Here is a 13,495-nt window from a genome sequence, read left to right on the forward strand (position 1 = left end):
TTACCTAACTTCCCAAAGCCTGTCCACTAACTATGAGGCACAAGTCAGGCATATGTACTCTCCACTTCCTTAAATGGGTACAGCTCCAAAAACACTCGATGAGCTCAACACCATTCAGAATAAAGCAGCCTATTTGAACAGCGCTCTCTACACCAACCTAAACATTCACTCCCTCCACCACCACCATATAGTGGCAGCAGTGCCTATTATATACAAGATGCACTGTAGAACCTCATTGAGGCTTCTTCTTCGACCTCTTCAGATGTATGGGAACATCACCACCTGCAAATTTCCCTCCAAGCCAGACACCTTCCTGACTTGGAACTATAATCGCTGTTCCTATACTGTTGCGGGATCAAAATCCTTGGAATCCTCTTCCTAACAGCACTGAGTGTACCTACACCAAATGGACTGCAGTCATTCAAGAAGGTAGCTTACCACCAACTTCTCAGGGAAATTGCAGATGGAAAAAAATGCCAGCCTAGCCACTGATATTTTTTAAATGTGCCCTTAAGCAAATAATCCTCTTCTTTTTCTTTCTACCAAAAAATATCACTTACCTGCATTAAATTTTCATCCGCCACTCGTCTGCCCATTCCACCAGCCCATGTTGTCCTGAAGTCCATCATTATCCTCCACAAAACCTCTGGTACATCCAAGTTTTGTGTCATCTACAAATTTTGAAATTGTGCCCCGTACACCAATTCCTGATGATAAATATGTTTCAAAAAGAGCAATGGTCATCATAGCGACCACTGGGAACCCCACAGCATTCCTTCTTCCAGTCAAAAACAACTGTTCACCACTACTAATGCCTGTCACTCAGCCAAGTTCATATCCATGCCATCACTACCCTTTTTTATGGCTTCAATTTTGCTGCCAAGCTACTTAAAACTCCTATATTCATGGGCATAGAAGCCTAACTCATTTAATCTTTCCTCGAAATCTAAATCTCAAGATCATTAGTAGAATTCTAGTTAGCCTGCACAGAACTAATTCCAAAGCATGGTGCCAGAACCTCTTCTCTAGACGTGATGTACAAAGAACAAAGAACAACACAGCACGGGAAACAGGCCCTTCGGCCCAACGAGCCCGTGCCGCCGTCCCACTGTATATGGACACTGTATAGCTATAGCAAAACTTCCTCTCCAGTTACAAAGGTTAACATCTCACAAGTCTTTCTGACTATTTTTTGTGCCAGGCTGCTACATTTTAGTGATCTATGTACATGGGCCTCTAAATCTCTGTCTTCCACTGTGTCTAGCTTTCCAAAATAGGAAGTGGAGCAGAAGTAGGCAAAAATCAGCCCTTCGAGCCTACTCTGCCATTCAATCAGATCATGATTTCTCTCTCCCTGGTCTCAAATCCACCTCCCACTTGTTCCCATTTCTCCTTTTCCCCTTTTTTAAATATTAGAAATATGTCTATCTCCCTTTTGACACCATTCAGTCTCCACCATGCTATGGGGCAGAGAGTTCCACAAATTCACCACCCTCTGAGCAGTTCTTCCTCATCTCAGTTTTAACTCCATCACCTCTCAACCTATACCTGTGACCTCTTGTTCTAGATTGCACCAAAGAAGCAGCATTTGGTTTACATTTACTTTATCAACCCCTTTTAAAATTTTATATACCTCAATATATCTCATCTTTCTAAACTCCAGCAAATACAAACCTAAACTGTTTAATCTCTCCTCATATATCAACCTTTTCAACCCCAGAATCAATCTAGTGAATCTCCTTTCAACAACTTCTTATGTCACTACATCCGTTCTTCTCAAATAAGGAGACCAAAACTGGACACAATATTCCAGATATGGTCTCACCAACACCCTATACAATAGCAACAATACTTCTCTAGTTTCATACGTCAATCCTTCTGCAATAAATGCCAACATCCCATTTGTCTTTATTACATGCTGCACCTGCATACCAACTTTCAGCAATTCATGAACATAGACATCCAGATCCCTCTGCCCGGATGCATTTTGAATCTGCTTTCCTTTTTAAGTAATAACTTGCCTTTCTATTTTTTCTGCTAAAATGGATAACCTCACACTTATCTACATTAAACTCCATCTGCCAAATTTTCGCCCATTCTCTTAGCCTACCTATATCTACCTGTAGATTATTTGTACCTTCTTCACTGCCTGCTTTCCTACCTATTTTAGGTATCATACACAGATTTTGCTTATATTACACTCTGTCCCTGCTTGCAGATCATTTATATAGATTGTAAATAGTTGAGGTCCAAGGACTGATCCTGCGACATGTTGCTAGTTCTATTTTGCCAGCCAAAAACACATTTATCCCGACCCTCTGTTTTCTGTCAGTCAGCCCTCAATCCAATCTAGTACTCTGCCCAAATCCCCTGCTATCTCGTCTTCTGGATCAGTCTTTTTACAGCACCTTGTCAAATGCCTTCTGGAAGTCTAGATATACAACATCCATAGGCTCCCCACTACTCACTTTGCTGGTTACGCCCTCAAAGAACTCAAGCAAGTTTGTCAAGCATGACTTACTCTTCATAAAACCATGCTGACAATGGTGGATTTAGCTTTGTCTGTCCAAATGCTCAGTCATCTCCTCCTCAATGATTGATTCCAGCTACTTCCCCACCACAGAGGTCAAGCTAACTGGCCTATAATTTCCTACTTTCTGACTCTCTCTCTTTGTGAATATGGATGTCATATTAGCATGATTCCAATCCAGTGGGGTCTGACCAGAATTCTAGGAATTTTGAAATATCACAGCTAATGCATCCACTATCTCTGTTGCCATCTCCTTTAGTACCCTGGCCTGCAGGCCATCAGGTGAAAGAGTGAATAACGAAAGAATACAGTAGGGGAGCATAAATTAGGCTTATGTGAGAATCATAGAATCCCTGCAATACAGAAGGAGCCCATTTGGGCCACTGAGCCTGCACAGATAACAATCCCACACAAGCCCTAATCCTGTAAACACATCACTAGTATTTGCCTCCTGACAAAGAGGCAATTTAGTATATTCCAATCAATCTAACCCACACAACTCAGCAGTGTGGGAGGAAACCCACGGAAAACATGCAAATTCCACACAGTTACCCAAGGCTGCAATCAAATCTAGGTCCCTAGTGATGTGAGGCAATGCTAACCACAATGCGGCCCAAGTTTTTCAATGCTCCCTTGCTTTCATGAAACTGTAAAATATCTTTCAAAAAACAGAAAAGAGAAAACTGATAAGAGCAGGATGTAAATTTACAGGGGAGAAAACGTAGATTGCCAAAGAAAAAGGTTAGGGGCAGTAGTGAATACCAAATATATCCATTTTGTGAACGACGATCAGTTGTTGCCATGGAGTCAGAGGTTGTAAATTCAAGTGCCACCACAGGCTTGAACACAATTTAGAAAGACATTTCAATCTATTACTGAAGAACTGCTGCAGTATTGGAAATGCCACCTTTTAGGCAACATATTAAATAAAGTCTCAATCTTCTTGCTCAGATAGATGTAAGCATTCCCAGGGTGATATCAAGAGGAGCAGGGAGTACTCTATATTCCTCAACTTTCACTACAATGAACTTAGATTATCTTGTTATTCACCTACACATTAACTCATTATCTGTGGGAGCACATATTGGCTGCCAATTTGTCTATATAGCAGTGATTACTCTTCAAAATTACCATTGATTATATGCTATGGTGGTGTATAAATCCAAATTCTCTTCCTTTATTTTCTGTGATAGCCCCCACAAGGTCCATGGGGAACTCATCGATTGATCTTTCTGTGGGGCTTGCAGAGTACAAGGTCCCCTAGTAACAGGCAACTCATTACCTGAGCCTTTTGTAAGGCAGGCCCAGGACTGAGCCAGCTGAACTGTAGTTGCAGGTAGGAACTGGTGTGCGTACACCACGGTGGTGGTTTTGCTCTGGCATTTTGTAATAAACTACATTCCTTTCCAGTCGGCCTTCCTGAGTCATTACATAAGCGACAAAGAACAAGAAAAGTTTTGGACAGCCTCGCCTTTCAATTAACCCGGTAAGACAGTGATGGGGGGGGACGATGAAAATGTTGCTAATTGGGAATTTGGAAACTCATTTTCCTGACCACTTGTGGGGCCCTGACTTTCAGCATCATTAGGAGTTTAACCTACTTGGCAGCCCCAATTCAAAGTCTTTTGATGAATCGGTAGATATGGTATCAGACCTCTTCAACCTTAAACTGTTATATTATAGCATTAGATGTTTAACATGGCAAATGGACTCTGGGGAACCAGTCACTGAATTCTTGATGAGACTGTGGATATTGGCAGAACACTGAATACGAGTCAGCACTTCCGGAAATGTTAAAGGATTGTTAAGTAAGTGGAGTTAATAATATTGTGACCCCAAGGAAGCTACTGACTGAACCAACTCTAAGTCTCAAAAAAGCCATAGAATTATGCCCCTTCCTGCGAAAACAGGGGCCCGGAGCTTCAGAGGCCATAGACAGTACAGCCCTCAGAGTGACCCCATATTGCAGAACCAAGTCCCCAGTTGGCAAAGAAGTGTGACTGGAGTTGGAGGCCGAGAGATTCTGGAACTAGACAGGAAGTCTCTCCACAATAAACTGCTGCACTTGAAGTCACACGGTCTGCCCCAGACAAAGCTGCTGAAATTGGCAAAATGTGTACTGCCCAGGCATAATCCACATCAGGACAGGGTTTTGCAAATAAACCAGCTGGAGAAGAGGAATAGGTGCAGCTAAATTGCATTGCCACACCCAAAGTGGCTCCAATCAAGATCAAACGCCAGGTAAATGGCCACCCACTAAACATGGAGACACACACAGGGGCTGTTGTTTATTATTAGGAAGCAAATCATAAGGCGACTCCAATTATGCATCGTCTTTAAGCCTGTGGGACACCACAGCTGGATTGTCCATACGTATTGTGTTGGACCACTGTAATCATGTACACATAGACAACAGGCAGTCTGACTCCCCCACAGTGGTGCAAAGACCAGGGTCCAGTCTTTTGGGAAGAGACTGGTGATAGAAAATCTGCCTGGATTGGCAACAGATCTTTAAGATGGATACTAGCAATTTAAACTAAGTCACTGGGAAGTATCCTTAAGTGTTTCAGGAAGGCCTCAAAGATCTTGGCCCTAGCCAAGATCTACGTGGACCCAGAGATTCTGGGTGGCCATTGTACGATTCTTGAAGTAGTGATCGCTGCCTAGACGCAGGACAACCACTCGGGCTGGCAAGGAAGGGTGATTGTTGTTGGAGGCCGAGAGATTCTGAAACTAGACAGGAAGTCTCTCCACAATAAACTGAAGAGTGAGCATACCCGTGCTGTACTTGTAGTCATAGGGTCTGCCCCAGTAAAGGCTACTGAATCTATGTGGATCCAGAGATCCAACCTAAATACTTTAAGGCACGACTGGTCCCCTATGCTCTGTGTGTATAATTAGATGCCAAATTGGAACATCTGAAAGGAACTTGGCAATATACGCCCAATAAAATCTGCTGAATGAGCCACACCAGTTGTTGCAGTTTTGAAACCTGACAATTTGGTCCATCTCTGTGGAGATTATAAATTGACTGTCAAATTTTCCTCTTAGACAGATACCCTATACCGTGCGTAGAAGACTTGTATACAAAGCTGGCTGGGGGCGGGGGGAGGTCAGGTCACATGTTTTCCAAATTAGACACAAGCCATGCCTACCTCCAACTGAAGCTGGAAGTGTCTTCCAGGTAGAATGTCACACAGGAAGAATGGGGCAGCACAGTAACACAGTAGTTAGCACTGCTCCCCCACAGCTCCAGGGACCTGGGTTCGATTTCCGGCTTGAGTCACTGTCTGTGTGGAGTTTGCACATTCTCCCCATGTCTGCATGGGTTTCCTCTGGGTGCTCCAGTTTCCTCCCACAGTCCAAAGATTTGTGGGTTAGGTTGATTGGCCATGCTAAAATTGCCTCTTAGAGTCATGATATCCGTAGGTTAGAGGGAATAGCGCATAAATATCTAGCAATATGGGGGTAGGGCCTGGTTAGGATTGAGGTCGGTGCAGACTCAATGGGCCAAATGGCCTCCTTCTGCACTGTAGGGTTTCTATGATAAATACTCAAAAGGGCAGTATGAGTCTACTTACTTGCCCTTTGGGGTGTCTTTGGCTTGCACCATTTTTCAAATGGTGATGGAGAACATCCATCAAGGGCTGACCGGAGTGCACTCTACTTGGATGACATTTTAATCTCAGGAGCTACTGCAAAGGAAGATTTGGAGGAGGTTTTACACCTTTTTTCCTGATGCTGGCGTCCCATCAAAAAGGAAAAGAGTGTGTGTTCCAGATCAACGTGATAATGTACCTCAGAGGATTTGAAACCTTATTTTTCTATCAGGAGTTGAGTATAGAAGATGGCGTCATCTTGTGAGCAGCCCATGTGGCTGTCCTGCATCTAGGCCAGCGACCGCTACTTCAAGAATTGCACAATGACCACCCAGGAATTTCAAAGATGAAAATGTGCACAAGGAGCTATGTCCAGTGGCCTGGCATAGACAGTGACATCGCAAACCTGGTCAAATGGTGCAAAACCTATCATGAAATGCAGAAGGCCCCACCAGTAGCCTCGGCGCACCCTTGGAATGGCCAGGGAGATCGTGAGTGCGAGTACATGCAGATGTTGTACAGCCATTTATGGATTCCATGTTTTTAATTTTTAAAACGGGACCCATTTACCAATGAGGTGTTTCAGACCTTCCTAAGGGTGAACGGAGTAAGGCACATCCACACGACACCCTACCACCCATCTTCAAACGACCTGGCTGAGCAGACGGTCCAGACATTCAAAAGTGGCATGAAGAAACCACAAGTTCTCTAGAAACAAAGCTCGCAAGTTTTCTTTTTAAACTGTAGGACTACGCTGCTTATGATGATGACAGAAAGAGCCCAGCGGAACTATTGATGGACTGATGCCTTCAGACTAGCCATAGCCTGATGTTTTCAAATTTGGCCATCGTCATACCGAACGGAACAGATTACTGCAAAGAAGCGTACCAACGACCGAACAACGAGGAACACTACAGACCAAACTGCCGTTTTCAAATTTGGTCAGCAGCATAAGAGTTAAAACAAGAAGCTCAGGAAAGGGGCCATGATGATCAGAGATTAGACAGACTTCAAACCAGGAGATATAGTCCATGTGAGGAACTTTGGCAATGGCTCTCTGGGGATTCTGGGAGTTATTTGAGGAAACATGGCAGGGTCATACAAGGCTATACCCTCACGAAGTCCATGGGGAAATCACTGATTGATTTCCTTCTGGGGCTCACTGAGTAGGAGTTCCCTTGGTAACAGGCTGTGGCCTGCTCAACAGGAACATATTACCTGTGCCTTTTATAAGGCAGGCCCTGGACTGGGCCTGCTGAGCAGTAGCAACGGGTAGGAACTAGCGTGTACACCACTCCGTGTTCTGTAATAAATTATGTTCCTTTCCAGTCAGGCTTCATTACATTGCATTTTGAAGCCAAACTTTTTAAAACCACAGACTTGGAAAAAAATGCCAATTTTCTCTTTTTACCACTATTCAATCTTTTCTCTTACAGTTACTTGTGTGTGTGAGCCTCAAAGTGTATGGCAGCAGGCTCTTCAACTTCAAAAGGCAGGTCACCTGACCCCATATATTGTCCTTGGTTAAAGTGCTTTCCTGTGACCTTTCGAGAACAGGAGTTGAAACAAAAATCAGGACATTTAAATAAACAATGTTTTGCAGTTTAAAAAAAAATCAATTTGAATAAATAAACACCAGGCTTTTCTGAGTGTGAAGGTCATTAATTGCAGAGGCAGAAATGAGATCTGACATTCTTATCGAGCCTCACATATGAACCATAGATGCCCATTGATTTGAAAAGAGTAGAGGATTAGACTGAATTTGAGGCCAAGTAATTAACCATTACATTTCTCCATCTTGAAAGTGTTCATCTAGTTATGGAATGTTAGCCACTAGTGACATATTGGAACTGATATGGAGAGAAGACAGGAGACAGGAGATGAATTCCCAGCCTCTGACCTGCTCTTATAGCCACACTATTTGTATGGCTGGTCTGGTTAAGTTTCTGGTCAACGTTAAGGCCCAATGTGTTGATATTGTGGGTTTCAACATGGTCATGCCATTGAAAGTCAGGGGGAGATATTTGGATATTGTCTTGTTGGAAATGGTCATTATCTTGCATCTGCATGTCATGAATGCCACTTATCACAAGCCTGAATGTTGTTGGGTCTAGCTGCATGCAAGCATAGACTGCTTCAGTATCTGAGGAGTTGTGTAATACACTGAACACAATGCAACCATAACTAACATCCTTCCTTCTGACCTTATGATGGAGGAAAGATCAGTTGTGAAGCAGCTGAAGATGATTGGGCCTACACTGAGAAACACATGCAATGAACTCCTGGGGCTGAGATGATTGGCTTTCAACAACCACAACATTCTCCTGCACCACCTCCCCCCCCCCCCCTCCCCCGCCTCCCCCCCCCACACACACACAAAGTCCCATTGACTTCAGTTTTGCTAGGGCTCCTTGATGCCACACTTTATCAAATACAGCCTTGATGAAAAGGACAATCGCGCTCACTTCTGAAAATCAACTCGTCCACGCTTGGGTCAAGGCTATAATGAGATCTGGAACCCTGTACCCCTGTGGAACTCAAAACTAAATATTGGTAAGCAGGTTAGTGCTTGTTAACACTGTCAATGACATATTCCATCACCCTGTAGGTGATTAAGAGTAAACTGATGGTATAACTGACCAGATTGGATTTGCTCTCCTTTGTGTGAGCAGGACAAATGGGTGACTTTCCACATTGAGTAGTTGCCAGTGCTGTAACCTTACTGGAACAACTTGGTTGGGAATGTGGCTAATTCTTGTGCACCAATCCTCAGTAATAAGCTGAGCCTTGGCGACATCTCATAGTCTTTAGAGTATTAATGCATTCAAACATTTCTTGATATCACATGGAGTGAATCAAATTGGCTAAAGACCGGCCTCTTTGATGTGAAGCCCAGGAAGAGACCAAGATGGATCAACCATTTCTGACTGAAGATGACCGATGGGCTGACTTATTATTGTGGACAGGGATGTTCACGGAGTTGCCTCATCCAATTACTTGTTTAATTGCCCATTACCATTCATGACTTGCCATGGCAGGAATGCAGAGCTTTTCTCAGATCTGTTGACTGTCAAATTGTTTTGTTCTGTCTATTCATAGAATTCCTACAGTGCAGAAGACCTTCCAGCCCATTGAGTCTGCACCAACCACAATCCCATCCAGGCCCTATTCCTGTAACCCCTCATATTCATCCTGCTAATCCCCCTGACACTAACTTGGCATGGCCAATCAACCTAACCTGCACATCTGGGGTGGCACAATGATTAGCTCCACTGTCTCAGTGCCAGGGACCTGGTTCGATTCCCAGCTTGGGTGACTGTCCGTATGGAGTTTGCACGTTCTTCCCATGTCTGTGCGCGTTTCCTCTGGGTGCTCCCACAGTCCAAAGATGTGAGGGTTAGGTGGATTGGCCATGCTAAAATTGCAGCTTAGTGTCAGGTGAATTAGCTAGGGTAAATGCATGGAGTTTGGGGATAGGGCCAAGGTGGGAGTGTGCCAAATGGCCTTCTCCCGCACTCTGTAGGATTTTACGATCTTTGGACTGTGGGAGGAAACCGGAGCACCTGGAGGAAACTCATGCAGACACCAAAATGAATCCTGGGGCTGTGAAGCAACAGTGTTAACAGCTGTGTCTGTTGAGGGAATGAAAAACAGGGCTGTACAAAGTGGAATAACTAGGTTGGGAGACTCAAAGTTTTGCTAGTTACAAATGTGGCAATCAAGTAATTGAGAAAAATCAATAACACTCCTGATATAAAAGAGGTTAAAAGACTAGGGAAATGGGAGCTCAATACTGTAGTTCTGACTTGGGGATGACTTCAGTCCAGAGAATTGGAGTTGGAATGGTGTAGGGGTATACACACAGTATGGAGTACAAGCAAGTGGTAAAAGGTGGCCTTGTCTGAGTCTTGGTCCAGAATTTAAGTTAAAACATGGAAACTAAGTATTGGACAGCGAGAGTCAAAAGGTAGTGATGGAAGTAGCGGGATAGAGTGTACCTGAAGAAAAGAGACATGAAGTGGATCATGTCAGGCAATGAGACGCGCTTCATAAAGAGGGTACGCCAAACCAGGAAAAGTAACAAAAAAGGGTGGTCACCCTGTGTCTCATGGGCCCAAGAATCTGTTGAGTTGGATGTTCAGATAGAAGTATATCTGAGTCAGCATGTAGATTTGCTAAAATGCCCAAATACAGTAAATATCAGAAAATGGAATCAGAAGATTTTATAGATCATACATCCTGGAAGTAGTGAAAGCTAATAATTCTTTCCCTCCCTCCATCATTGTAACCATAAAAAAATTGATGCAGTGTTGTACCTTGTAACAAGACGATGTACAAAGAATATTTTTCTGATCTTTTAAGATGATTAAAAACTTGTAGGTCCGAATAGCTGGCATTCCCTTTGTGCCAAATTTGAAGTTGAAAATTACTTCATACTTTACACTATTTTCCTAATAGATCTGATGGCATCTGTTACATTGGTAATAAGAGAAAGAAAGAACTTTCATTTAAATAGCACCATATCACATCCTCAGGTTGTCTCAAAAGCATGATATCATTTAAATTACCTTTAAATAGTGCAGTTATTACTACTTTACAGGAAAGGAATAGGGTACAGATGATGATAGGTATGTAGTCCTCTATAGCCATCTGAATTCCTCAGTACAAATGACAATATTCAGAATCCAACAGCATTGCAAACCTATCACTGTGAGCAGTTACAAATCCAGGTGTTGTCTAAATTCTCCCTGCTGCAGCAAGGTAAACAAAGGAAAACACTCTCCAGCATTGCACTCATTTAGATTCTTGATTGTTTCAAAATTCCTGATTCCTTTTGGGAAACCAAGAAGTACAAGAATATCAGGTGCACAGGAACTCTATCATCTGCAGGTTCCCCTCAAAAATCATGCATCGTCCTGAACCAAAATTATATCATGCTCCTTCACTGTTGCTGAGTCAAAATCATGGAAATCACTTCCTAACAGCATAGTAGTTATACAGACTGCAGTGGTTCAAAGCAACAGCTCACCAATATCTTCTTCAGTAATCAGAGATGGACAAAATAAAAATGCCAGCTTTGCTAGCAATGCTCACATCACATGACAAATAAAAACAGTTAGACAAAGCGATTTTTTTTTCCAAAGCTCCTCCTACGGTAGGACAGCACAGTGACCTACAGTGTCTCACACACACAAATGTTAAAAAGACTCTGCTGCTCCAGAAAGAAATTCCTGCTTTAGGCCCACTTATCTACAGTGACATATCCACATTGAATTCTATGGTGTTTGCTATATATATTGGACATTATCCTAATTCAGTGTCAGACAGCCCTATTTGACTTGAAGGCCAGAATTTGCTCTAGGACGTTGAAGCTCAAAGATATAGTGAAAACGGAGAGAAAAATCAGGGTAAAAATAACAGCAGTTGCTTACACAGTGAGAGGATTGGTTCAAATCTTACCAATGTACTCCTAGAGTTTCTATATTTCTGCAGCTGGCGTATTTGTTTGAAATTAAGTTTCCAATTGGCTGCTTCATGTTGCAGTAGCTTTTTTATCTGCCTCATCATCCTCCTTTTGGGTTTCAGTCGCACTCTGTGGTTTCCAAGAAAAAAGCTTTCGAAGCAGTGGCTACACACTCCTTCTTGTTTAACTTGCATTCCTGCAAGGAACAGGCATGGTTAATGAAATTTGGTTCAAAATTTGCATGTCAATCCAAACAATGAAACAGCACAATGTTTTATGCTAACCTGTTACAGACTGATGCGTCCACCTGAAAGAAAAAAAAATAAAAATTTATTTAAACCAAGACTTTATTATGCAGTAAGAAATACTGGGAACACTCAGCAGGTCCAGCACCTGTGCAAAGAGCTGGAGAAGAGTCTGAAACATTAACGTTCTTTCTCACACCACAGATGCTGCCAAACTCAAGTATTTCCAGCATTTTCTGTTTTAATTTCACATTTCCATAATCTAGAATTCTTAGCTCTTAGAATGATGCAATACAATTTCACAAAATGATCACCAAAAAGCTTAAGGTTTAACAGATAACTAAGTGTTCAAAATCTGAATAATCTATACCAGCTTTCTTTTGCTTTGGTAGGACTCTATTTATATTCCAACAGGCAGAGAAAATATCACCTTAAAATTGAACAAACACCTGACACTGGCAAGGAATTGGTACCGGCAGCAAAGATGGCCACAAGATGTAGGTAGGCTGAGCTTCAGGCCTATAAAACCTAACAATGCAAGAATGCTCCCCTGTAATCACCCTAATCAGTGATTTTTAGGAAATGTTTGAGTTACAGCTATTCCGATATTTCTAAATTCGCTTCTCTAGAATAATTAAGGTACATTTGACAATGATATATCACCTTATTCTCTCCATTGATCTTTGGCGGTCATTTTGAAACAATTGCTTTTTGAATGTTATGTAAAAACAAGCTGAAAGATTTCAACATGGATTTAGCACACCAACACACAAACACGTACTTTATTTTGAAATCACTGTAATTTATAAAATTTCTATTTACTGAAAACAGTAGTACAGGTACAGTGGTCAGCTTAGTTTAAAACAATAGATTTATTTTAATACCGATTCCCAAACTTCTGCACGGTGGTATCCTCTTCATGTGATGGATACATTCCCTGAAATCCCAACATATATTGATATATTCCTGAAGACACTTGCAAATGTTGACACATTACATCAAACCTCCTGGACATACTGCTATGCCTCCCGGAGACCTTTGCAAACATTAACACACTCCTACTGAACTTATGCAATACTGACACCTCCGCCCATATTAACCTACTCAGAATTCAAAGGCAGCACACAAAAGAAAGAGTGCTTTCATTGCAAAATATATATTGAGTACAAGAGCAAGGAGGTAATGCTGAACTTTTAGAAGTTAAACCTTACTGCTCTGTGTACAATTCTGGGCACCACACTATGGGAAAGACTTGAACGCACTGGATAGAGTGCAGAAGAGGCTTGCAGGAATGGTTCTAAGGATGAGAAACTTCAGTCATGAGGATAGATTGGAGTGTTGGGATTGTTGTCCTTTGAGAAAAGGTGGCTGAGAGGAGATTTTATAGAGATGTTCAAAATCATGAGGGGGTGGGACAGAATCGTTGGAGATACTTTTCCCACTCATAAAAGGATCAAGAACTAGAGGGCACAGACTTGAAGTGATTTGCAAAAGAAGCAAGTGTGATGGGAGAAAAAGCTTTTTCACTCAGCAAATGGTTCCAGTCTAGGGAATGCACTTTCTGAAGTGTGGTGGAGGCAGGTTCAATCATGACCTTCAAGAAGACATTAGATGACTATTTGAATAGAAAGTGTGCTGGGATACAGGGAAAAGGTAG

The 13,495-nt window shown here is 42.3% G+C and overlaps 1 protein-coding gene across 3 annotated transcripts in view; it reads right to left on the bottom strand.

Moving 5' to 3' along the window:
- rmp24 (ribonuclease MRP subunit p24) overlaps nt 1-13,495 on the bottom strand; it is a 59,164-nt gene that overhangs the window by 22,809 nt on the left and 22,860 nt on the right. For all 3 annotated transcript variants that reach the window (XM_080204470.1, XM_080204482.1, XM_080204475.1), the window contains exons 3-4: nt 11,878-11,900; nt 11,590-11,789 (exon numbers count right to left, since the gene is read on the bottom strand). In XM_080204470.1, the coding sequence (XP_080060596.1) occupies nt 11,590-11,789; nt 11,878-11,900 (223 nt within the window). The remainder of the gene's footprint in view (nt 1-11,589; nt 11,790-11,877; nt 11,901-13,495) is intronic.

This window comes from Carcharhinus amblyrhynchos, chromosome 2, assembly GCF_965287045.1.
Source record: "Carcharhinus amblyrhynchos chromosome 2, sCarAmb.v2.hapA, whole genome shotgun sequence".
In the NCBI taxonomy this organism is placed as follows: domain Eukaryota; kingdom Metazoa; phylum Chordata; class Chondrichthyes; order Carcharhiniformes; family Carcharhinidae; genus Carcharhinus; species Carcharhinus amblyrhynchos.